A 16448-nucleotide genomic window follows, 5' to 3' on the forward strand; every position below is an offset into this window, starting at 1 on the left:
CCTTTTTATTGTTCTTTTCCTTTCAGTTACATTTTTATTTTCATTAGTACATGTTTGGAGTACACGATTGCCTTCATAGACATGACGAGGCTTGGTCCCTTCCCACCCTCCCCTTCTGCACCTCTTCGCCCTGCCCTCTTGGAGAGGTTCCATCTCCAGTTCCCGCAGGAAGACACAGGTTACAAACCAGTGACACTGAAACGTGCTAATTAAAATAAAAACAGTAAATGAGTGGCGCGATCTCACACGTGCCTCCCTGGAACACGTAACTAACAGATCAATCAGGACAGCAGCAACAGGCGGCTTCCAGGGTGTGAGGCATGGAGACTCTGTTGCCACTGTCATGAGATTATAAATGGGCAGGAAACAGCAGGCAGCCAGGGAGGCCTTGGTCGGCTAAGCAGGAGCAGAGCCACGAGCCAGCAAGCGCCGGGCGGGCAGTGCAGCCTGGGATGGCGCGAGCAAGCTGCAGACACACAGACCCCTCTGCTCCAGCCTACCTGGAACAGCTTTGCCTTCGCTTTGCCCTTTCAATGAGCACCCTGCATAGCACAGGCTCCTTGCTGCGACTCCTCCCCTTTCTAGTTTAGGTGAGCGGGTTTAGTCCCACAGGCGGGCCTTGGTCTGACTCGCTGTGGTCTGGGCCAGGGCGGTTTTTTGGTATAAAGACTCCTAGATAGTGTCCCTGTGACAACCCGCTCCTGGGTCCCCTCCTGACTACTGGGAGCCATTTATCTCTTCTTTATAAGCACTCCTGCTGTCCACCTCTTGTCCTAGACACGGATCCAGGTTACACCATCACAGGGACACCGTGACAACCACAGGTGCCCCCATCCAAAGAAACGCCAAATTTCAGCTAGAGACGGATGCGAATGGAGAAGGGTTTTCTCCAGCAGGTTCGGGGCTCTGCTGGACTCTGGGCAGGGACTCTCACACAAGGCAGCCCTGCCAGGCTCCCATTCCCCATCTTTAGGTTACATCACAGGGAAGGGGCAGGGAGCTGACTGAAGGCAGCCCCTTGACAGCCAGCAGCCCCTCACAGCCCCTCCGTGAGGCCTCCCTGCTGCCCCCCGGTGCACAGGACCTGCTGGGATAGTCCCAGAGGGCCCAGTTCAGGACAGTGTCACACTTACCACTTACCACAGTGTTCCCCTTACCACTGTGTGCCCGCTCTGTGCAAGGTGCTTCGTGCCCTGTGACCTTGGAGGGAAACTGAGTCTGGGAGGCTAAAGGTGCCGAGCAGGGTTTGAGTTCAGTTGTGATCATAAAGTACCCTCTGAGCCCTTGTGCTTTAAAGCTGTATGAAGGAGCCAGGCCTGGTGGTACACTCCTGTAACCCCAGCACTCTGGGAGGCTGAAGCAGGAGGATCATGTGTTCAACCCCAGCCTGGGCAACTTAATGACTTAGTGAGGCCCTAAGTCAAAATGAAAAACAGCTGGGCACATAGCTCAGTGCAAAGGCCTCCATTAAATCCCTAGTAAACAACAACAAAAATTGTTCCAAGGAAGGGACTGTGACAATCATGATCGAAACCCAGTCACCCAGGCCACTGCCAGGAAGAAAAGTTCACATAGAAGAGGAGCTGAGCCTCTGCTGACACAGGTGTGGGTGTGCAGTTTCAGGGTGGGGCGTTCTGAAGGCATCTTTGTGGCTGCAGTGGGGGCTCAGCACCAGGGGCGTGGGGTGGGGTCTGCTTCAGGGACTGGCCTTATGGACTGGCCACTCAGACAGCTGCCTGCAGACAGAGGCTGGCTGTGTGTGGGGATCCCCTAAGGGGTGGCCAGTCCCCGACCAGGGCCCGGTCCCAGCAGGTGCACACGGGGCCTCTGTGTGGAGACAACACAGCCGCCGTGTGTCCTGGCATCCCTCCTGCAGCACTGGATGGACACCTACAGGGCCAGCCGGTGACCACCGCAGCCTCTGTGCCGATCCGGGTCAGGCAGCTGGGCTCCAGCCGCCCCAAGCCGTTGAGCGTCACTGCCCGAGAGCAGGCAGGCATGGGCCCAGCACACCTCTGCAGCTGCTCTGTGAGTGTGCACAGGAGTGGGGGAGGAGTGCGTCGGCGTTAGTGTGCGCTGCACGTGAGTGTGGAATGATGGATGTGAGCAGGTGTGTCAGTGTGACTGCAAAGTGGGGTGAAGAGCTGAGATACTGTCGCTCCAAGCGGCTGGGGGAAGGGAGGCCATCTGGCCACCAAAGATACCCGAAGGAGAGTCCCCAGCCCACCGCAGCCTGTCCCACCTGCCCTGCTGCTTCCACAGACTTGCCCGAGGGAGCCTGAGGGTCCTTCCAGGGTCCGCAGGCCTCCTCCCAACTGGCTCTTCCCCCTCCCTCTGAACACGGCTGCTGCCGCCACCGCCCCTCAAACCAGAGCAGGTGCAGCTGTCCACGAAATGCAGGATGCGTTGCTCAGACTCCTCCAAGGAGACTGGAAACCAGGCGGCACTTCCTGCAGCCAGCAGGTATCACTCTTATAATTTTTTTTAAAAACTGCAAGGGAGATAAAACAAGAGCTTTTCAAAACACTCTCAGGCCCCAAAAAAGAAAATGTTCCTCTCTAATTAGGTTCTGAGGAGAAACAGCAACAATATTTTTTAAAAGTTTGTAAAAGTTCCATCTCAACTCTGTGTTCACCAAAAAGATGAGTCAACAGCATTCCGAGTCCAAAAAGGGAAGTCCTGGCAGAACTGGAGGCCAGGAGGCAGAGATGGCTCAGAGGAGGAGGCAGCAAACAGCAGGCCATGCCCCTCCAGACCCTCTGCTGTTGCAGGCTTGAGGGTCTGTGGGCCTTCCCTTTGCACCCAACAGTGTCACCGAGCATTCATATGTACGAGGGAAACTTTAAACCCTTGCCAGAACATCTCAGGAATTTCCTACTGCCCAGTGCACAGCTTCTCCGGCTACAGGGAGAGCAGACAGCAGCGGCAGTCACCCTCACCATCAGCACTGATGGGAGCCAGCCCAGGACAGTGAGCCTGGCACAGCCGAGCCCCACCATAGGGGCTGCTCAGGGACAGGGCCCTGCAAGCCAGCCTCCCTCTCCACCAGGGCCCACATCTCCTGCTTGGATCTCTCTTCTCTCCTCCTCCTCTGGTCCTTGCCTCTCTGCTGCCTTTGACCAGTTCTTGGCAGATAGATAGCATTTCCGGAAAAAAATCACTACCTGACTTGGCTTCTAAACACAGAACCACAAACCTGCTGTCCTGGCCAAGAGCATCTGTACTGTCCAGGTGGCTCTGGAAGAGGCTGTTTGCCTTCTGAAACCAAGCAACCTCCAAAGGCAAACAAATCTGCCCACAAGTAAACAGCTGCTGCAGCCCCTTCCCACAGCCACTTAGGGACAGGAGCCCGCAGCAGGCAGAGAAGCTGAACCACAGCCACTGCCCTGCCCCAGCAGGCACCAGGAGGAGGGCAGGTCTGGGACCACAGGCCAGGCAGCCAGGATGGCTGAGTAACAGTGCACTCATCTGTTACTGGAACTACCAAAGCAGTATGCACAAAACAGACCCAGAGGATGAAGGGAGACCATTTTACCCTTGCTCTTAAAATAGCATTGTAATCCAGGTCACAGAATTAAAACGATCAGTGTTGTTGTAGGGAGGTCACTTTACTTCTACATCATAAACTAAGTTTGCCAACTAAGTGTGCTAACTAACTGCTGAGTGTGACTAGTTAAGAGATAAATAAAAACAAAGAAGGCGGGACCTCAGAGACAGAGACCCAGACTCCCAGAGGCTGAACAAGAAGCAAGAGTCCCTCGAGCCTCCTCAGTCTTCCTGTCCCCGTATCCTTCCTCCTAGCCCTCTGGAAAGCCCCATCCGGACCATTCCTAGGCGCCTCACCCCCTGCAGCCTCACTCCTCCCCATCACAAAACCCCTCTCTAGGTGCTAAGAGCCCCGCCTCTGGGCTCCAAGCCCTCCCATCCTGCTGTTCTGCCTTTGGACAGGAACACAAGTCCCTAGCAGAGTGGGGCAGCTGCCCACACCCAGGAACCACCTCTGGCCCCTGCTCTGTTTCCCGGGCCTTCTCCTGCGGTCTCCTTGGAGCCCTCCCAGGCCATTCTAATGGCCATCTTTGCCTCCAGAGGCTTTTCACTCACTGTTCCCTCTGCTAGAAGGCTCTTCCCTCTTCTTGCTATATCGGTTTTTTATCTACATGTGGTAAAGCTATTTTTCGTGTGCAGTTCTATGAGACTTAACTAATGCGATTCATGCAGCCCCCACAATCGGGACACAACACTTCCGTCATCCCTAAAGTCTTTGTGCTGCCCCCTTGCTCAGCCTCCTGCCCGACCCCTGCAGCTGCTGATCGGCTCTCTGCCCTCTTTCCAGAGGGCCACAGAAGCTCACACCAGAGCGACCCTTTTACGTTTGATTTCTTCCATTCAGCGCCAGACATTTGCACACGGATCCCTTTGCAGTCCACAATACGGATGGACCATGGTTTGTTCATCCAGTCTGCACTAGCAGGTCAGCGAGGCTACTTCCGGTGTGGGCAGTTATGAGGAAGACCACTGTAAACCTGTGCACCCAGGCTGTGGTGTAGACATGTCTTTGTTCCTCTTCGTAAATACATAAGAATGGGATTGCCGGGCTACACGGTAAGCACCCATTAACTTTATAAGAAACTGATCAACTGTCTTCTGCTGTGGTTTTATCACTGCATTTACCCCTTTATTTTGGTTTTTAAATCTTTGTTCGTTTGCTTTTTGAGACAATGCCGTGCCATGTGGCTCAGGCTGACGTTGGCCACCCCCGCCTCAGCTTTCTGAATGCTGGGATTGCGGGTGTGCACCACCACACCCGCTCATTGTTCCCTTTAATGGAAAGAGTTTCAGGTACGCTGCAGCCTGGCCAGCTTGGCAGTAGCAGGGTGTTTTTGTTTTGCTTTTGATCAATAATAATAGGCGTACACCGGCGTTTCCCTTCCTCCTTCAACATAGTCCAAGTCGCCCTCACACTGCCCCTTTCCCAGGTCTCCCGGCCCCGCCTTCCCCTTCCCCGTGTCCCCGCTGAGGGCCAGTCACAGGGCCGCGGTGGTCTCTCGCTCCTGCCCCCACACAGGGACCCCTGCGCACCTCCAGAGAGCGGGGCCCTTCCCCTCTGTGCCGGGATAACCCAGGGCCGGCTGGGGTAAGAGTGAGCCCCTCCGGTCCCCACCCTCGGGCGTCCTCTTCCACCTTCCTCCCCTTACCCAGGACACCCAGCGCTGTCCACTCCTGCTCAGCAGGCTGGGCCCTGAGCAGCAGGGGAGCAGGGCCAGGCCAGGCCAGGCTGGAGAGGGTGTGGGTGGGCAGAACCCCCCCTGCACCCAGGCCCACCCTCTCACTCGGGCCAGCGCCTCTTCATGCGGGGCTTGTGCAACACACACACACAGTGCTGGGACTGAGCCCCGATTCCCACGGCTACTCTTCAGCCTCCACAGAATCAGCCCTGGGGCTCCCAGCACCCACGCAGCTGCAGGGAAACCGGCGCCCTCTGTGCCACTCGGAGCAGGGTGGGGAGTGGGGTGGGGAGTGGGGTGGGGACCCGGTGGGGTCGGTCAGGGGGCCCAGTGCCGTGTGTTTCTCGGGAGCCAATCAGGAGCTAACTCCTCAGTGTGCCGTTTCCACACTCACCCACCCACTGTTCTCCAGACCAATGCTCCTGGCTTCTTGGTCTGACTGAGACTGATCGGATCGATCAAGATGGACCCCAGGTGGCAGCCCTGGGCTCCCGGTCCAGTCCTGTGCGGCTCGCTGAGGGTGACAGGAGCTGCAGGTGAGGGGAGCCCACAGGAGAGGGGGAGGCCTTTTCCCAGTGACTGCAAGGCTAGGTTCCGATTCCAAAACCGGTTTATCCTGTTCTCCAGCCAAGCCTGGGGACTTGTGGAGCTGCTTGCTCGCTCGCTGCGGCGGTAATTGGGCTGAGCACAGTGGGGGCTGTGGGGAGGGCCAGGGGTACAGGCTGGACTAACATCTCTGCGGTGGTGTTTGCTTCCCGCTGAGGCTGAAGCTACTGGAGGTGAAATCGGCTCTGCTGGCTCCCACTGAAGCAGCTTCTGGAAGCACCAGGGGGCTGGCGCTCAGTGAGAGTTGTCTGACTTCCTCACTGTTGTGTTTTTAGGAGCTGGCAAAAAACAAACCTGGGTGTCCCGCAAAACCCCTCTCACAGCATCTGCGGGCACTAGGAGTATGCCTCTCTGATCCTGTTGCTCCCCGTGGCCCCCACTTTACAGATGTGGGCTGGCCCAGCAGGCCACGCTGTGACTGCCTGGCACCAACCTGGGCCTTTTCTCTGTAACCCCAAACCACATCAAAGCCCTCAAGTCGTGATGAGCCGCAGTGACCGTGCCCTGAGCCCCCACAGGAGAGGATGAGAGGCACTAGGGCCAGCCCCCCACCAGCTGAGGGACCCAGGAGGGAGGCCAGCATCTCAAACGACATCTGGTCAACCTCGCATCTTGCAGGGAGGAGACTGAGGTCCTGGAGGACTTCCAGCCCCTCCTGTGAGCCAGGCTCCCCCAAGGCCTCTGGACCTCTGGACTATGGGACCTAGGCGAAGACCTCATCACATCTGCAAGGCCGCTTCCCTGCTCCTCAGCCTGCCACTTAAGCCCGGCACCGTGGACTGAGGGCTCCCGTCCCTTCCTAAAGCAGCCCCAGCCCAGTTGCGGTGTCACAGGCAGAGGCTGCTCGGCGCCAGGCCCCCCCAGTCCCAGCCGCGCTCCCTGGGCTCCCTGGGCCACCTGAGCAGGAGGCGCGGGTCAGTCCCCTCCTCCCTACGGCCACCTTTGAAGGGGCCAGCACTCGCCCACACTGGGGTTCACATCCTGTACCTCCAGTTGCGCCTTCTCAAGTTTAAAGCCCCCTGCTCCTTTCTCTCCGGCAGCTTCAAGAAAGAAGCGAGAGCCCTGGGGAGAAGAGGCGCCGGGAAAGGTGATGTATACAGTCCTTCCCGGCCGCTCTCCGCCAGCCCTGCACGTCCACACGCAGAGGTGTCCCAAATTCCAGCCCACACCTAAGCCCTCCCAGCAGCCCCAGGGCTCCGGTCAGCCCTCTGAGGGCTTGAAGGGGAAGGGAAGGGGCCTGGCCGGGGCTGCAGGGCTCCACTGGGGAGCACAGCCCACAGGCACCAGTCCTGAGGGCTGCCGTCTGCTCCTGCACTCAGCCTGACCCGCGCCTTCCTTGCTCTGTGGTCCTGTCTAGGCGGCAGAGGCTGTGGGCATGGAAGCCAGCGATGGAGCCTCACTAGTGCGGTCTAACTTCAGCCTTGCACTTCCCTTAACGCGAAGGGGAGAGCAGCACAGAGCTGGCAGGCTCTCTCGGGGGAAAGGCGGCTTCAAAGGCTTTTCAAGGCCGCGGTGTCAGTGCCAGTGCCGGTGCTGGGGCCCTCGCCCTCCCTGCCCTGGGTTCTGGCTCAGCCCAGCGGCACTGGTTGGTCAGGAATGAGCCCCTGGTCACCCCACCCACGGTGCCTGCAGAGCTGAGCCCTGGCTCTCTGCGCAGGGATGAAATCTGGGGACAGCCATCAGAGGCAGTGCCTGGAAGCCGCCTGTCCAGGTGTCCCCCACCCTGGCCAGGTGTCCCCTCCTCCCAAAGCCACCTGGCCAGGTGTCCTCCCATCGTGTGTCCCCTCTGCCCAAGGCCACTTGTCCAGGGGCCCCCACTCCTACCATGTCTCCACGCTCCGTGGGATCCAGCTGGGTCCCCCCTTCCAGTGCAGCCAGACCCCGATCTGCAGTGCAGCGCCCTGCCTGGCCCAGTCTCGCCCAGCCCAGCCCAGCCTCCGTCCCGAGGCGGAAGGGGGCTCCTTTCACAATAAAAGCCCTGCCCAGCTCGGGAGCAGAACCCAGGTCCCCTGTGGGGTGTGCGGGGGCCACAGGCCAGGCTAAGGGTCCCCACACTCACACCTCAGCCAGCCACACAGCCTGGGCAAGACAAGTCTCTCTTGGCACCTCTTTCCCGGCTTGGGCTCAGCTCCCAAGGGCGGTGTGGAAGGAAAAACCTGCTGACCGTTTAGGGTCATTAACAAGGAGCAGATTCTCTGCTGCAGAAGGGCTCACTGCTGGAGCTGCCGGGAGTCCGGCCAAGCTCACTCTCAGGCTGGTCCCTTGGATCACTTGCTGCCCAGTACAGCCTGAGAGGGCTGCAGGGTGCCTGTCCCAAGTGGGGAGAGTTCTGGGTTCAGATCGACAGCCCAGAACTGCCCTGGTGGCCTTGCTGCTAACAGCTGCTGGCATTCAACCAGTCCCTGAGGCTTTCAGCTGGCCCGTATTTGGAACTTCGGATTCTTAAGAGCTGGCAGGCAGTGGGTGGGTGCGGGGCGGTGTCCTCAGGAGGGTACCCTGAGCATCCCGCTGGACTGGGCTGAAAAGTGCCCTGAGACTGAGACCAGTAGGAACCTGCCCTATGCGGCAGAAACCCCCAGTCGTCGCCTGCCCCAAGAGGACCGGGGGAGTGACAGGTGCAGGGCACTTACAGATCCCACGAGGAGAGAGAAATGGACCTGGACTGAGAGATGAATCCTGCCACTCCGGGCTGTGTACCCTTAGCCGAACGACATGCCCGCCCCTGCCTCGATTTCCCCATCTGTGCTGGAGGAATGGTGCCTACCTCAGGAAGTTTGTTAGGGAGGCTTAGTAGACAATGAATGTCAGGAGCTTGACACCTAGTGGGTGCTCCCTGAATGGCGACTTCACCAAGCCTGGCTCAAGAGCATTCAGTGAAGCTGTGGTGACTTTCTCACCTTGTCCCAGCCCTGAGCAGCAGGCTCGACAGTGAAGGAAGGGCAGCATCAGCCCAGCGTTCTTCCCCGTGCCAACCACTTCTGCAGGGCAGGAGCTTGTGGTGCGGTGGACACCACCACCCAGGATCCAAAAACGCCACTCAGTCACAGGAACCCTGACTTTCTCTCCGCATCATGGACAGTGGTCCCCTCGGAAGGGACAGAGGAAAAGCACACTGAGCTTCCCTGTCAGCGGGCAGGCTCGACACATCCAAGCTGATGCCAGGGTCAAGAATACCACAGAGATGCACTGTCAACAGTGAGGACGTGGAGAGGCCGACATTCCCCATGGATGCTGCTCTGGCCCTGACTCAGGTCTTCCCCAGCTGCCTCGTCGTATCCTGGCCTCATGGGGTTGAGAAGAAGCTAAGACAAATCCAGGACAGTGCATACAGCTGGTTCCCACCTGTCCCTCACCAAGAAGTGACCTCGTGCTGTGTGTCCAGGGCCTGCTGTCTCCACAGCCAGCTTCTCATTCCACAGCATCTCCCAGAGGCCCTCAGCAGACAAAGCCCGCATGGAGGTCATACTGCTCCAACTGGCGGCCAGCTGACCTCCCAACCTGGCATCCTGGAAACTCTGTCCTTTTTCTGGACATGGCTGCCTAGCAACCTGAAAGGGACTACGTTAGTTTCCCCAGAGGCCTGAGTGTTAAAAGGCCTGCACCAGGGTGGCACTGGCAGGAGGCAGCAGGACCTTGGAGAGGAGGAGCCTAGCGGAGGTCACCACTGGGAGCTGCCTCTCCACAGGCCCAAGACAACGGGGTCGAGTGATTACGGACAGAAACTTCCAAACCTGTGAGCCAGAAGGAACCTCTGCTTGGAGTTAAAGATCTCAGGTGTTTCATTATAGCAGTAGAAAGCTGGAAAAACAGGAAATGGTACTAAGAGTCGGGCTTGTGGCTGTTACTGGATTCCCCTGATTCCCGGTAGTACAGAGGAGACTTTGTAACTGGTTTATGGAAGGCGTTTGAAAGAGTCTGGAGGTGTCGTAGCTTCTCATCACTGCCACACAACATCCAACACCCACAGCTTACAGGAGGGGAGGTTTATCGTGGCTCGCGTTTTCAGACTGTAGTCAGCTGGCTCCGAGGCAGGACGGAATGGCGGAAGGGGCTGGCAGAGCAGAGCTGCCCACCTCACAGCACTCAGGAAGCAGGAGGAGTGGGGAGCAACTGGGGAGGGAGCCGCACCCTTCCAGGCCACAGCCCCACCTCCTAACAGGAAGTGGCTGCTGCGCCCACATCTGCTCACCTTGCACACACGGGAGGCTCTGGGGTCCATTCAGAGCTAACCCATGGCAGAGGCACAGCTGGAGAGAGCCTTGAATGCTGTAAGATCGGCCTCGCCAACCTGGTGAGGCGCAGAAGAACCACATGCAGACAGAAGAGGACGGTAACTCTATGCCAGGCAGGGATGAGGACTCTGGAGAAGCCACCCTTGCTGCACTGTTTCAAAGTGGACAAAGCAACGTGCCATCACCAAGACACCCAGGGCTGTGCCCAGAGGCTGCATCTCACACAGGTTTGCAGCCACGTGGTGAGCTGCAGTAGTGTGCCAGGTGCCCCAGGCAGCAGAGGGCTCAGCAGGGGCAGGGACTGATCCGCCAGCAGGGGTGGTCTGAAAAGCACTAGTTGAAGCTCTTGACTAAATTTTCCAAAATGGATCCAGAAAAGCTTATCACAGTGCTTCGCGATCTTTTTCATTAAAAAAAAAGGTTTAAAAAATACGAACAGCAAGGGGAAAGGACAGAAATATAACATGATCATCTCTTTATTTTTCAATAAAAAGTATTTTTAAAGACACAGTAAAGCCTGCAATCTTCATGGTTACTCGGTAAAAGAAAGTTTTATTGCCAAAAGGAGAAAATGTAAGTTCCCACGAACCATGAGTCTTGAATAGACACACAGCACTCTGCCTCTATGCCAAGTTCACCTTCTCCTGGTTTTCTCCCCTCACCTTGGTGGTACTGTCGCAGTCTTCCACCAGTCCTCATTTAAGTTCTGCTGGTCTATTCAGTTTTCCTGGCTTTTATTTCATCCACCCTTATGTCTTCCCACCCCAAATGACCTTGCTAGGATGCAAAGCAGTTGCACACACAGCCCCACTTTAGACCCCAGCAAGGTGACATGACTCACCTTCACCTGGCCCCAGTTTCCGATTAGGGACTGCTCCATCTCCAGTGTTAACCCATAGTCAGGTAATGCCAGCACCATGCTAAAACAGTTAGTCCCCTGGCAGCTCAGGTGGCCCAATGTGCCCCAGGCGGAAGGCGTTCCATAGGCTGGGGATTATAAATACAAGAGTTTAACGGAATCGAGGTGGGCCAGCTTAATATGCAAGCTGCCTGATGTGACATCTCTGCTTCCTTTGTCTCTGCTTTGACCTCATTCCCTCTTGATCTCAACAATAGATCTCAGACAAGTTCTGTTTTTTCCTTTTTCCTTTCTTTCCCCCTCCTTCCCTCCTTCCTTCCCAGGCTTTTTCTCCTTTTTTTCCAGTGCTATAGATGGAACCCAGGGCCTCATGCATGCTGAGCAAGCACTCTACTGCTGAGCTGTATTCCCAGCCCTTTTTGAGACAGGTTCTTGCTAAGTTGCCCAGGTTGGCCTCGAACGTGCCATTCTCCTGCCTCAGCCTCCTGAGTAGCTAGGATTATGGTCCTGTGCCATCACACCTGGCTAGACAATTTCCCTTTTGCTGCTTTTCTAGAAACAGCCCATGAATTCAATTTACCAACCATCAATCACCAGATAATGCACTTGGCCCATCCGCATCGCACTCCGGACCCTCCAGTCTCCTGTCTCCCTGCTCTCTGCACTGATGCTGCCACCCTTCTGTTCCCAAACTCCTTTGATATTTAAATAAGCCAACTTGGTCCAATTACTCAGGCCCTTGTTAAGACAAGGCCTCAGTATCTCCTCTTGGTGACTTCTTTAAACAGGAAGCTGCTTCCAGCTACAAGAGCTTGTTCCAAGTTCACACTTTCTGCCCTTGGACACAGTGATCTCTAAATAAGTTGTAATGATCCAAGCTCCAGGGCATCAATACCCAGCCCACATCTCAGTCAGAGCCTACATAACAATGGAAGGCCCTACATGCAAGGTGGCCCCTTGATGGAGATGAAAATCTTCTGTCACCCAGTGGCGTGGTGGCTACTGGATGCTGTAGCACAAGGCATTTTGTGCCGGTGTGTGTGGTGACAGTGGTAGAAGCAGACGTACCATGCTGCTGGGCACCTAAAGAGCCAGAACCTCCAGCCATCTGGGCAGGATGTGGTACTTAGTGATGCCTGAGGACCATGTTACTGACTTGCAAGTCCAGGACACATCTGATCACCAGTGCACTCCTATTATTGTTCCTGAGGTAGGTGAGGCCATGAGAGGACATGTGGCTTCCAGAGTGGGGACAGCTCTCGAAGGCAGGAGGTAGGACCAGGCCAAGGACAGGCAGGCCTACTGGCCTGCAGGTGGGGATACCCGAGCCAACTATTCCATTTAAAAGTTCCTCTCCTGAGCGAATACTCTGACAGTGAACAAAGCCTGAACTCTGAACGTGATTTCCCACAACCTTTATGTTCACAGTACACCTCCGTGTCACGGAGTCTCTGGGGCTGTGCCAATCCTGAGCCCTCTTTGCATCTGTCTTGCAAGGGTGTGTTTGCTGATGCCGATTAAACTGACGTTCTGCTGAAGGCCGTCCTGCCCTCCTCTCGCGACACACCCCTCGGCCTTCTCCCAGGGGGACTGTCTGATGCTGGGCCAGGCTGGAGCTGAGTTCCCAGGAGAACCATCATCACACTCCTCAGGCCACATGGTTTCTCACCAGTGTGAACTCTCTAGCACCGGATGCAAGTACCTCTCCCTGAAGGCCTCACCGTCCCTGCAGTTGAGGGGCTTCTCTCCAGTGTGCATGCTCCAGTGAGGAAAGTGTGCGTTCAGAGGCATAGGCTCTGTCACACCCCTTAACCTCATGGCCACCTCTCCCCAGTGTGGATCCACCTGTGCTCTGGGCAGTGGGAGCCGCACCTGAGAGCTTTACCGAACTCCCCCCTCACCTCACGAAAGGCAGCTCTCCAGCATGGATCCTCTGGTGAGGGATAAAACTGGAGTTGAAGCTAAGATCCTCCCCATACTCCCTACATGCAGGGCTTCTTCCTTTGTGGCCTTGCTCGTGTGCCACACGTGCACTGGCAGTGGCCCCACATGCTTTGCACACTCGGAGCCATTGGTCACTGTGCATCCTTTGGTGGCGTTAAGGCTCGAGGCTCTGCCATACTCCATGCACTGATGTGAATTTGCTCCAGCTCATGCTGAGGAAGTCCAAATCGCGAAGGCAGTGTCTGTCCCTGGTATTAGATTCATGGGAAATGTGTACTGAAAGTGGCAAGTGAATTTCAGGCTGAGAACCAACACTGACCTTTTTTTCTGATCGCTTTTGCGGCTGGCTTCCATTTTCTATAGGAAGTCTCTGGCTATCTCTCAGAACCTGTTTTGTGCATTTCACCCCCTAAGAGAGGCCCTGTCTGACTCACAGGCATCTTGAAAATCAGGTCTTCCTCTCAGGCACTCATCTGATACCATGGCACAGGGTCTGTCTGTCAGTAATTACTGAAATGCTCGGTCTCAGCCTGGGTGTTCCACCTGACGAGAGAAAGAACACATGAATGCCACCTCTAGACACCAGTGGAGGACGCAGACGAGGGCTTAGCAAACTGTTTCTGTAAGGGCGCTGTTTCAGGTCACTAGCCCACACCGTTTCCCTCACGGGCACTCCACTGTACTTCGGCGGTGAGAGCAGCCCTGGATATGTACAGGAATGGATGGGACTGGATTCCCAAAGAGCTCTATTAAGGACACAAAAATATAAATTGCATACAATCTTTATGTTCTACAAAATATTCATTTTCCTTCAATAACTTAAAAAACCCCAACCATTCTTCCCTCACAAGCCACCCACAGAAAGACAGAAGACAGGCTGGATACAGACAAGGCTATCTTCAAGTCAGCAAGGAAGTTTTAAAAGACAAATGGAATCTCATCAAAAGACTGTAACATATTTAAAAAATAATTATATAAAACAATATGTAGCCGGGGATTTAGCTCAGTGGTTCCGCCGCCTGCCTTGCTAGCAGAGGGACCCGAGTTCGATGCCCAGAACCAAAAAGAAAAAAAAAAAACCAATATGTATATAATTGTGACATCTAGAAATATATGTGACAGTATCAGCACAGAGGAGATAGTAGGTGGAAACAAAGCTGTACTGAAAGAAAAGACACCAAATGATACTCAAATCCACAGGAAGAAGTGCAGAGAACTAAAGATAATAAATAAGGTTAATATAAAAATTCTACAATATACACTTGCTTGCCTTTCTTCTCCCAGCATCTTTAAAAGACATAAGCAGTAATTCTGGGCTGGAGGTGTAGCTCAGTAGTAGAGCACTTGCCTGGCATGTTTGATACCCTGGATTTAATCCCAAAATCACAAAAACAAACAAACAAAAACCTGGTAAGTTTTTTAAATTAAGTTTATTGGTACATTTTAGATATACAATACAATGGCATTCATCATTGGGAAGTTGTACCTTTAAATGATGTATCTTGGTTATTTTTTTCCCCTTCCCCTGCCCTCCCTTCACCCCCCCCTTCCCTATTTACAAAGACTTTGTTTCCATTTTTTCCTTTTCTCATATTTTTTCCTTTCCCTTCTTTCCTTTTCCCTACCCCTCCCAGTTCCCCTTCACCTTTAGACCTTTTCTTCCTATTTCACATTATCTGTTATACATTTTGAGCCTTATTTACGCTTTCAGTTTCTCACACCAGAGAAACTATTCAGTATTTACATGTCTGTTTTATTTATTTCACCTAAGAGTATGGCCTCCATCTGCATCCATTTAACTATAAATATCTCTAGTTTCTCATTCTTCATGGCTGAGTAGTACTCCATTTTATAAAAAAATCCCACAACTTTTTTTTTTGTATTAAATTCTTTTATTGGTACATTGTAGGTATACAACACAATTACATTTCTCATTGGGAATTGTACCTTTACATAATGCATCTTGGTTCTTATTTTTTCCCCATTCCTAGCCCTCCCTTCATGCCCTCCACCCTTCCCTATTCACAAAGACTTTATTTCCATTTTTTCCATTTCTCATCATTTTTCCTTTCCCTTCTTTCCTTTCCCCTGCCCCTCCCACTACCCCTACCCCTTTGGACCTTTTCTTCCTATTTTACATTATCGATTATTCATTCTAATCAATGGTACATTTTAGGTATACAATATAATGACATTCATCATTGGAAATTTGCACCTTTACATATTCTGTCTTGGTTCTTATTTTTCACCCTTGCCCAGCCCTCCCTTCAACCCCTCCAGTCCTATTTACAAAGATTTTGTTCCTATTTTTCCATTTTCTCATATTAATCCCATTCCCTTCTATCCTTTCCCCTAACCCTCCCACTTCCTTCCCCTTTGCCCCTTTTCTTCCTATTTCACATGACCTATTATACATTTAGTCCTTATTTACACTTTCAGTTTCTCACACCAGAGACACTATTGGTATTTATACATGTGTGTCCTATTTATTTCACTTAAGAGTATCGCCTCAATGTGCATCCACTTAGCTATAAATGTCTCTAATTTCTCATTTTTTATGGCTGAGTTATACTCCATTTTATTAAAAAAACCACATTTTCTTTATCCAGTCTCCAACTGATGGGCATTTGGGCTGTTTCCAAGTTTTAGCTATTACAAACTGCACTGCTATGAACATGGGTGCACATATATCACTGTGGTAAGATTCTTTTAATTTTGGGGGGAAGATCCCCAGCAGTGGAATAGCGGGGTCAAATGGGACTTCCAGTCCTAGTTCTTTGAGGTATCTCCATACTGATTCCACAGTGCTTGCACCAGTCTACACTCCCACCAGCAGTGGAGCAGGGTTCCTCTTTCCCCACAGCCCTGTCAGCATTTGTTATTGGTTGATTTCATGATAGCAGCCATTCTTTCTGGAGTGAAGTGGAATCTCAGCATTGTTTTCATTTGCATCTCTCGAATGACCAGTGATGTTGAACACTTTTTCATGTATTTATTTGCTATTTCTACTTCTTTATCTGAGAAATGTCTGTTCATTTCAGCTGCCCATTTTTCGATTGGGTCTTTAAATTTGGGAGGTCTGATCTTTTTAAGTTCTTTATAGATTCGAGATAATAGACCTTTGTCTGAGGAAGAGCAGGTGAAGATTTTTTCCCACATTGACCCACAACTTCTTTATCCAGTCTCCAGTTAATGGGCACTTGGGCTGTTTTCAAGTTTCATCTATTACAAACTGTGCCACTATAAACATGGGTGCACATATATCACTATGGTATGAGTCTTTTGGGAAGACATCCAGCAGGGGAATAGCGGGGTCAAATGGGACCTCTAATCCTAGTTCTTTGAGGTGTCTCCACACTGATTTCCACAGTGATTGCACCAGTCTGCACTCCCACCAACAATAGAGAAGGGTTCCTTTCTCCCCACACACCCACCAGCATTTGTTGTTGTTTGATTTCTTGATAGCAGCCATTCTTTCTGGGGTGAGGTGGAATCCCAGTGTTGTTGTCATCTGCATCTCTCGAATGACAAGTGATGTTGAACATTTTTTCATATGTTTATTTTTTTGCTTTTACTTCTTTG

The 16448-nt window shown here is 53.2% G+C and overlaps 1 protein-coding gene across 2 annotated transcripts in view; it reads right to left on the reverse strand.

Annotated features, from left to right (window-relative positions):
* Gask1a (golgi associated kinase 1A) overlaps positions 1–7939 on the reverse strand; it is a 40646-nt gene extending 32707 nt beyond the window's left edge. The window contains exon 1 of one of the 2 annotated variants that reach the window (XM_021257753.2): positions 7656–7939. In XM_021257753.2, the coding sequence (XP_021113412.2) occupies positions 7656–7658 (3 nt within the window). In that variant the 5' untranslated portion in view covers positions 7659–7939. The remainder of the gene's footprint in view (positions 1–7655) is intronic. The other variant, XM_004835080.4, reaches the window with a different exon arrangement.
* Between the last annotated feature and the right edge of the window lie 8509 nt (positions 7940–16448).

The sequence above is a fragment of the Heterocephalus glaber genome, unplaced genomic scaffold (assembly GCF_053883595.1).
Source record: "Heterocephalus glaber isolate CG9 unplaced genomic scaffold, H.glaber_assembly_v1.0 deba00001175, whole genome shotgun sequence".
Lineage (NCBI taxonomy): Eukaryota > Metazoa > Chordata > Mammalia > Rodentia > Bathyergidae > Heterocephalus > Heterocephalus glaber.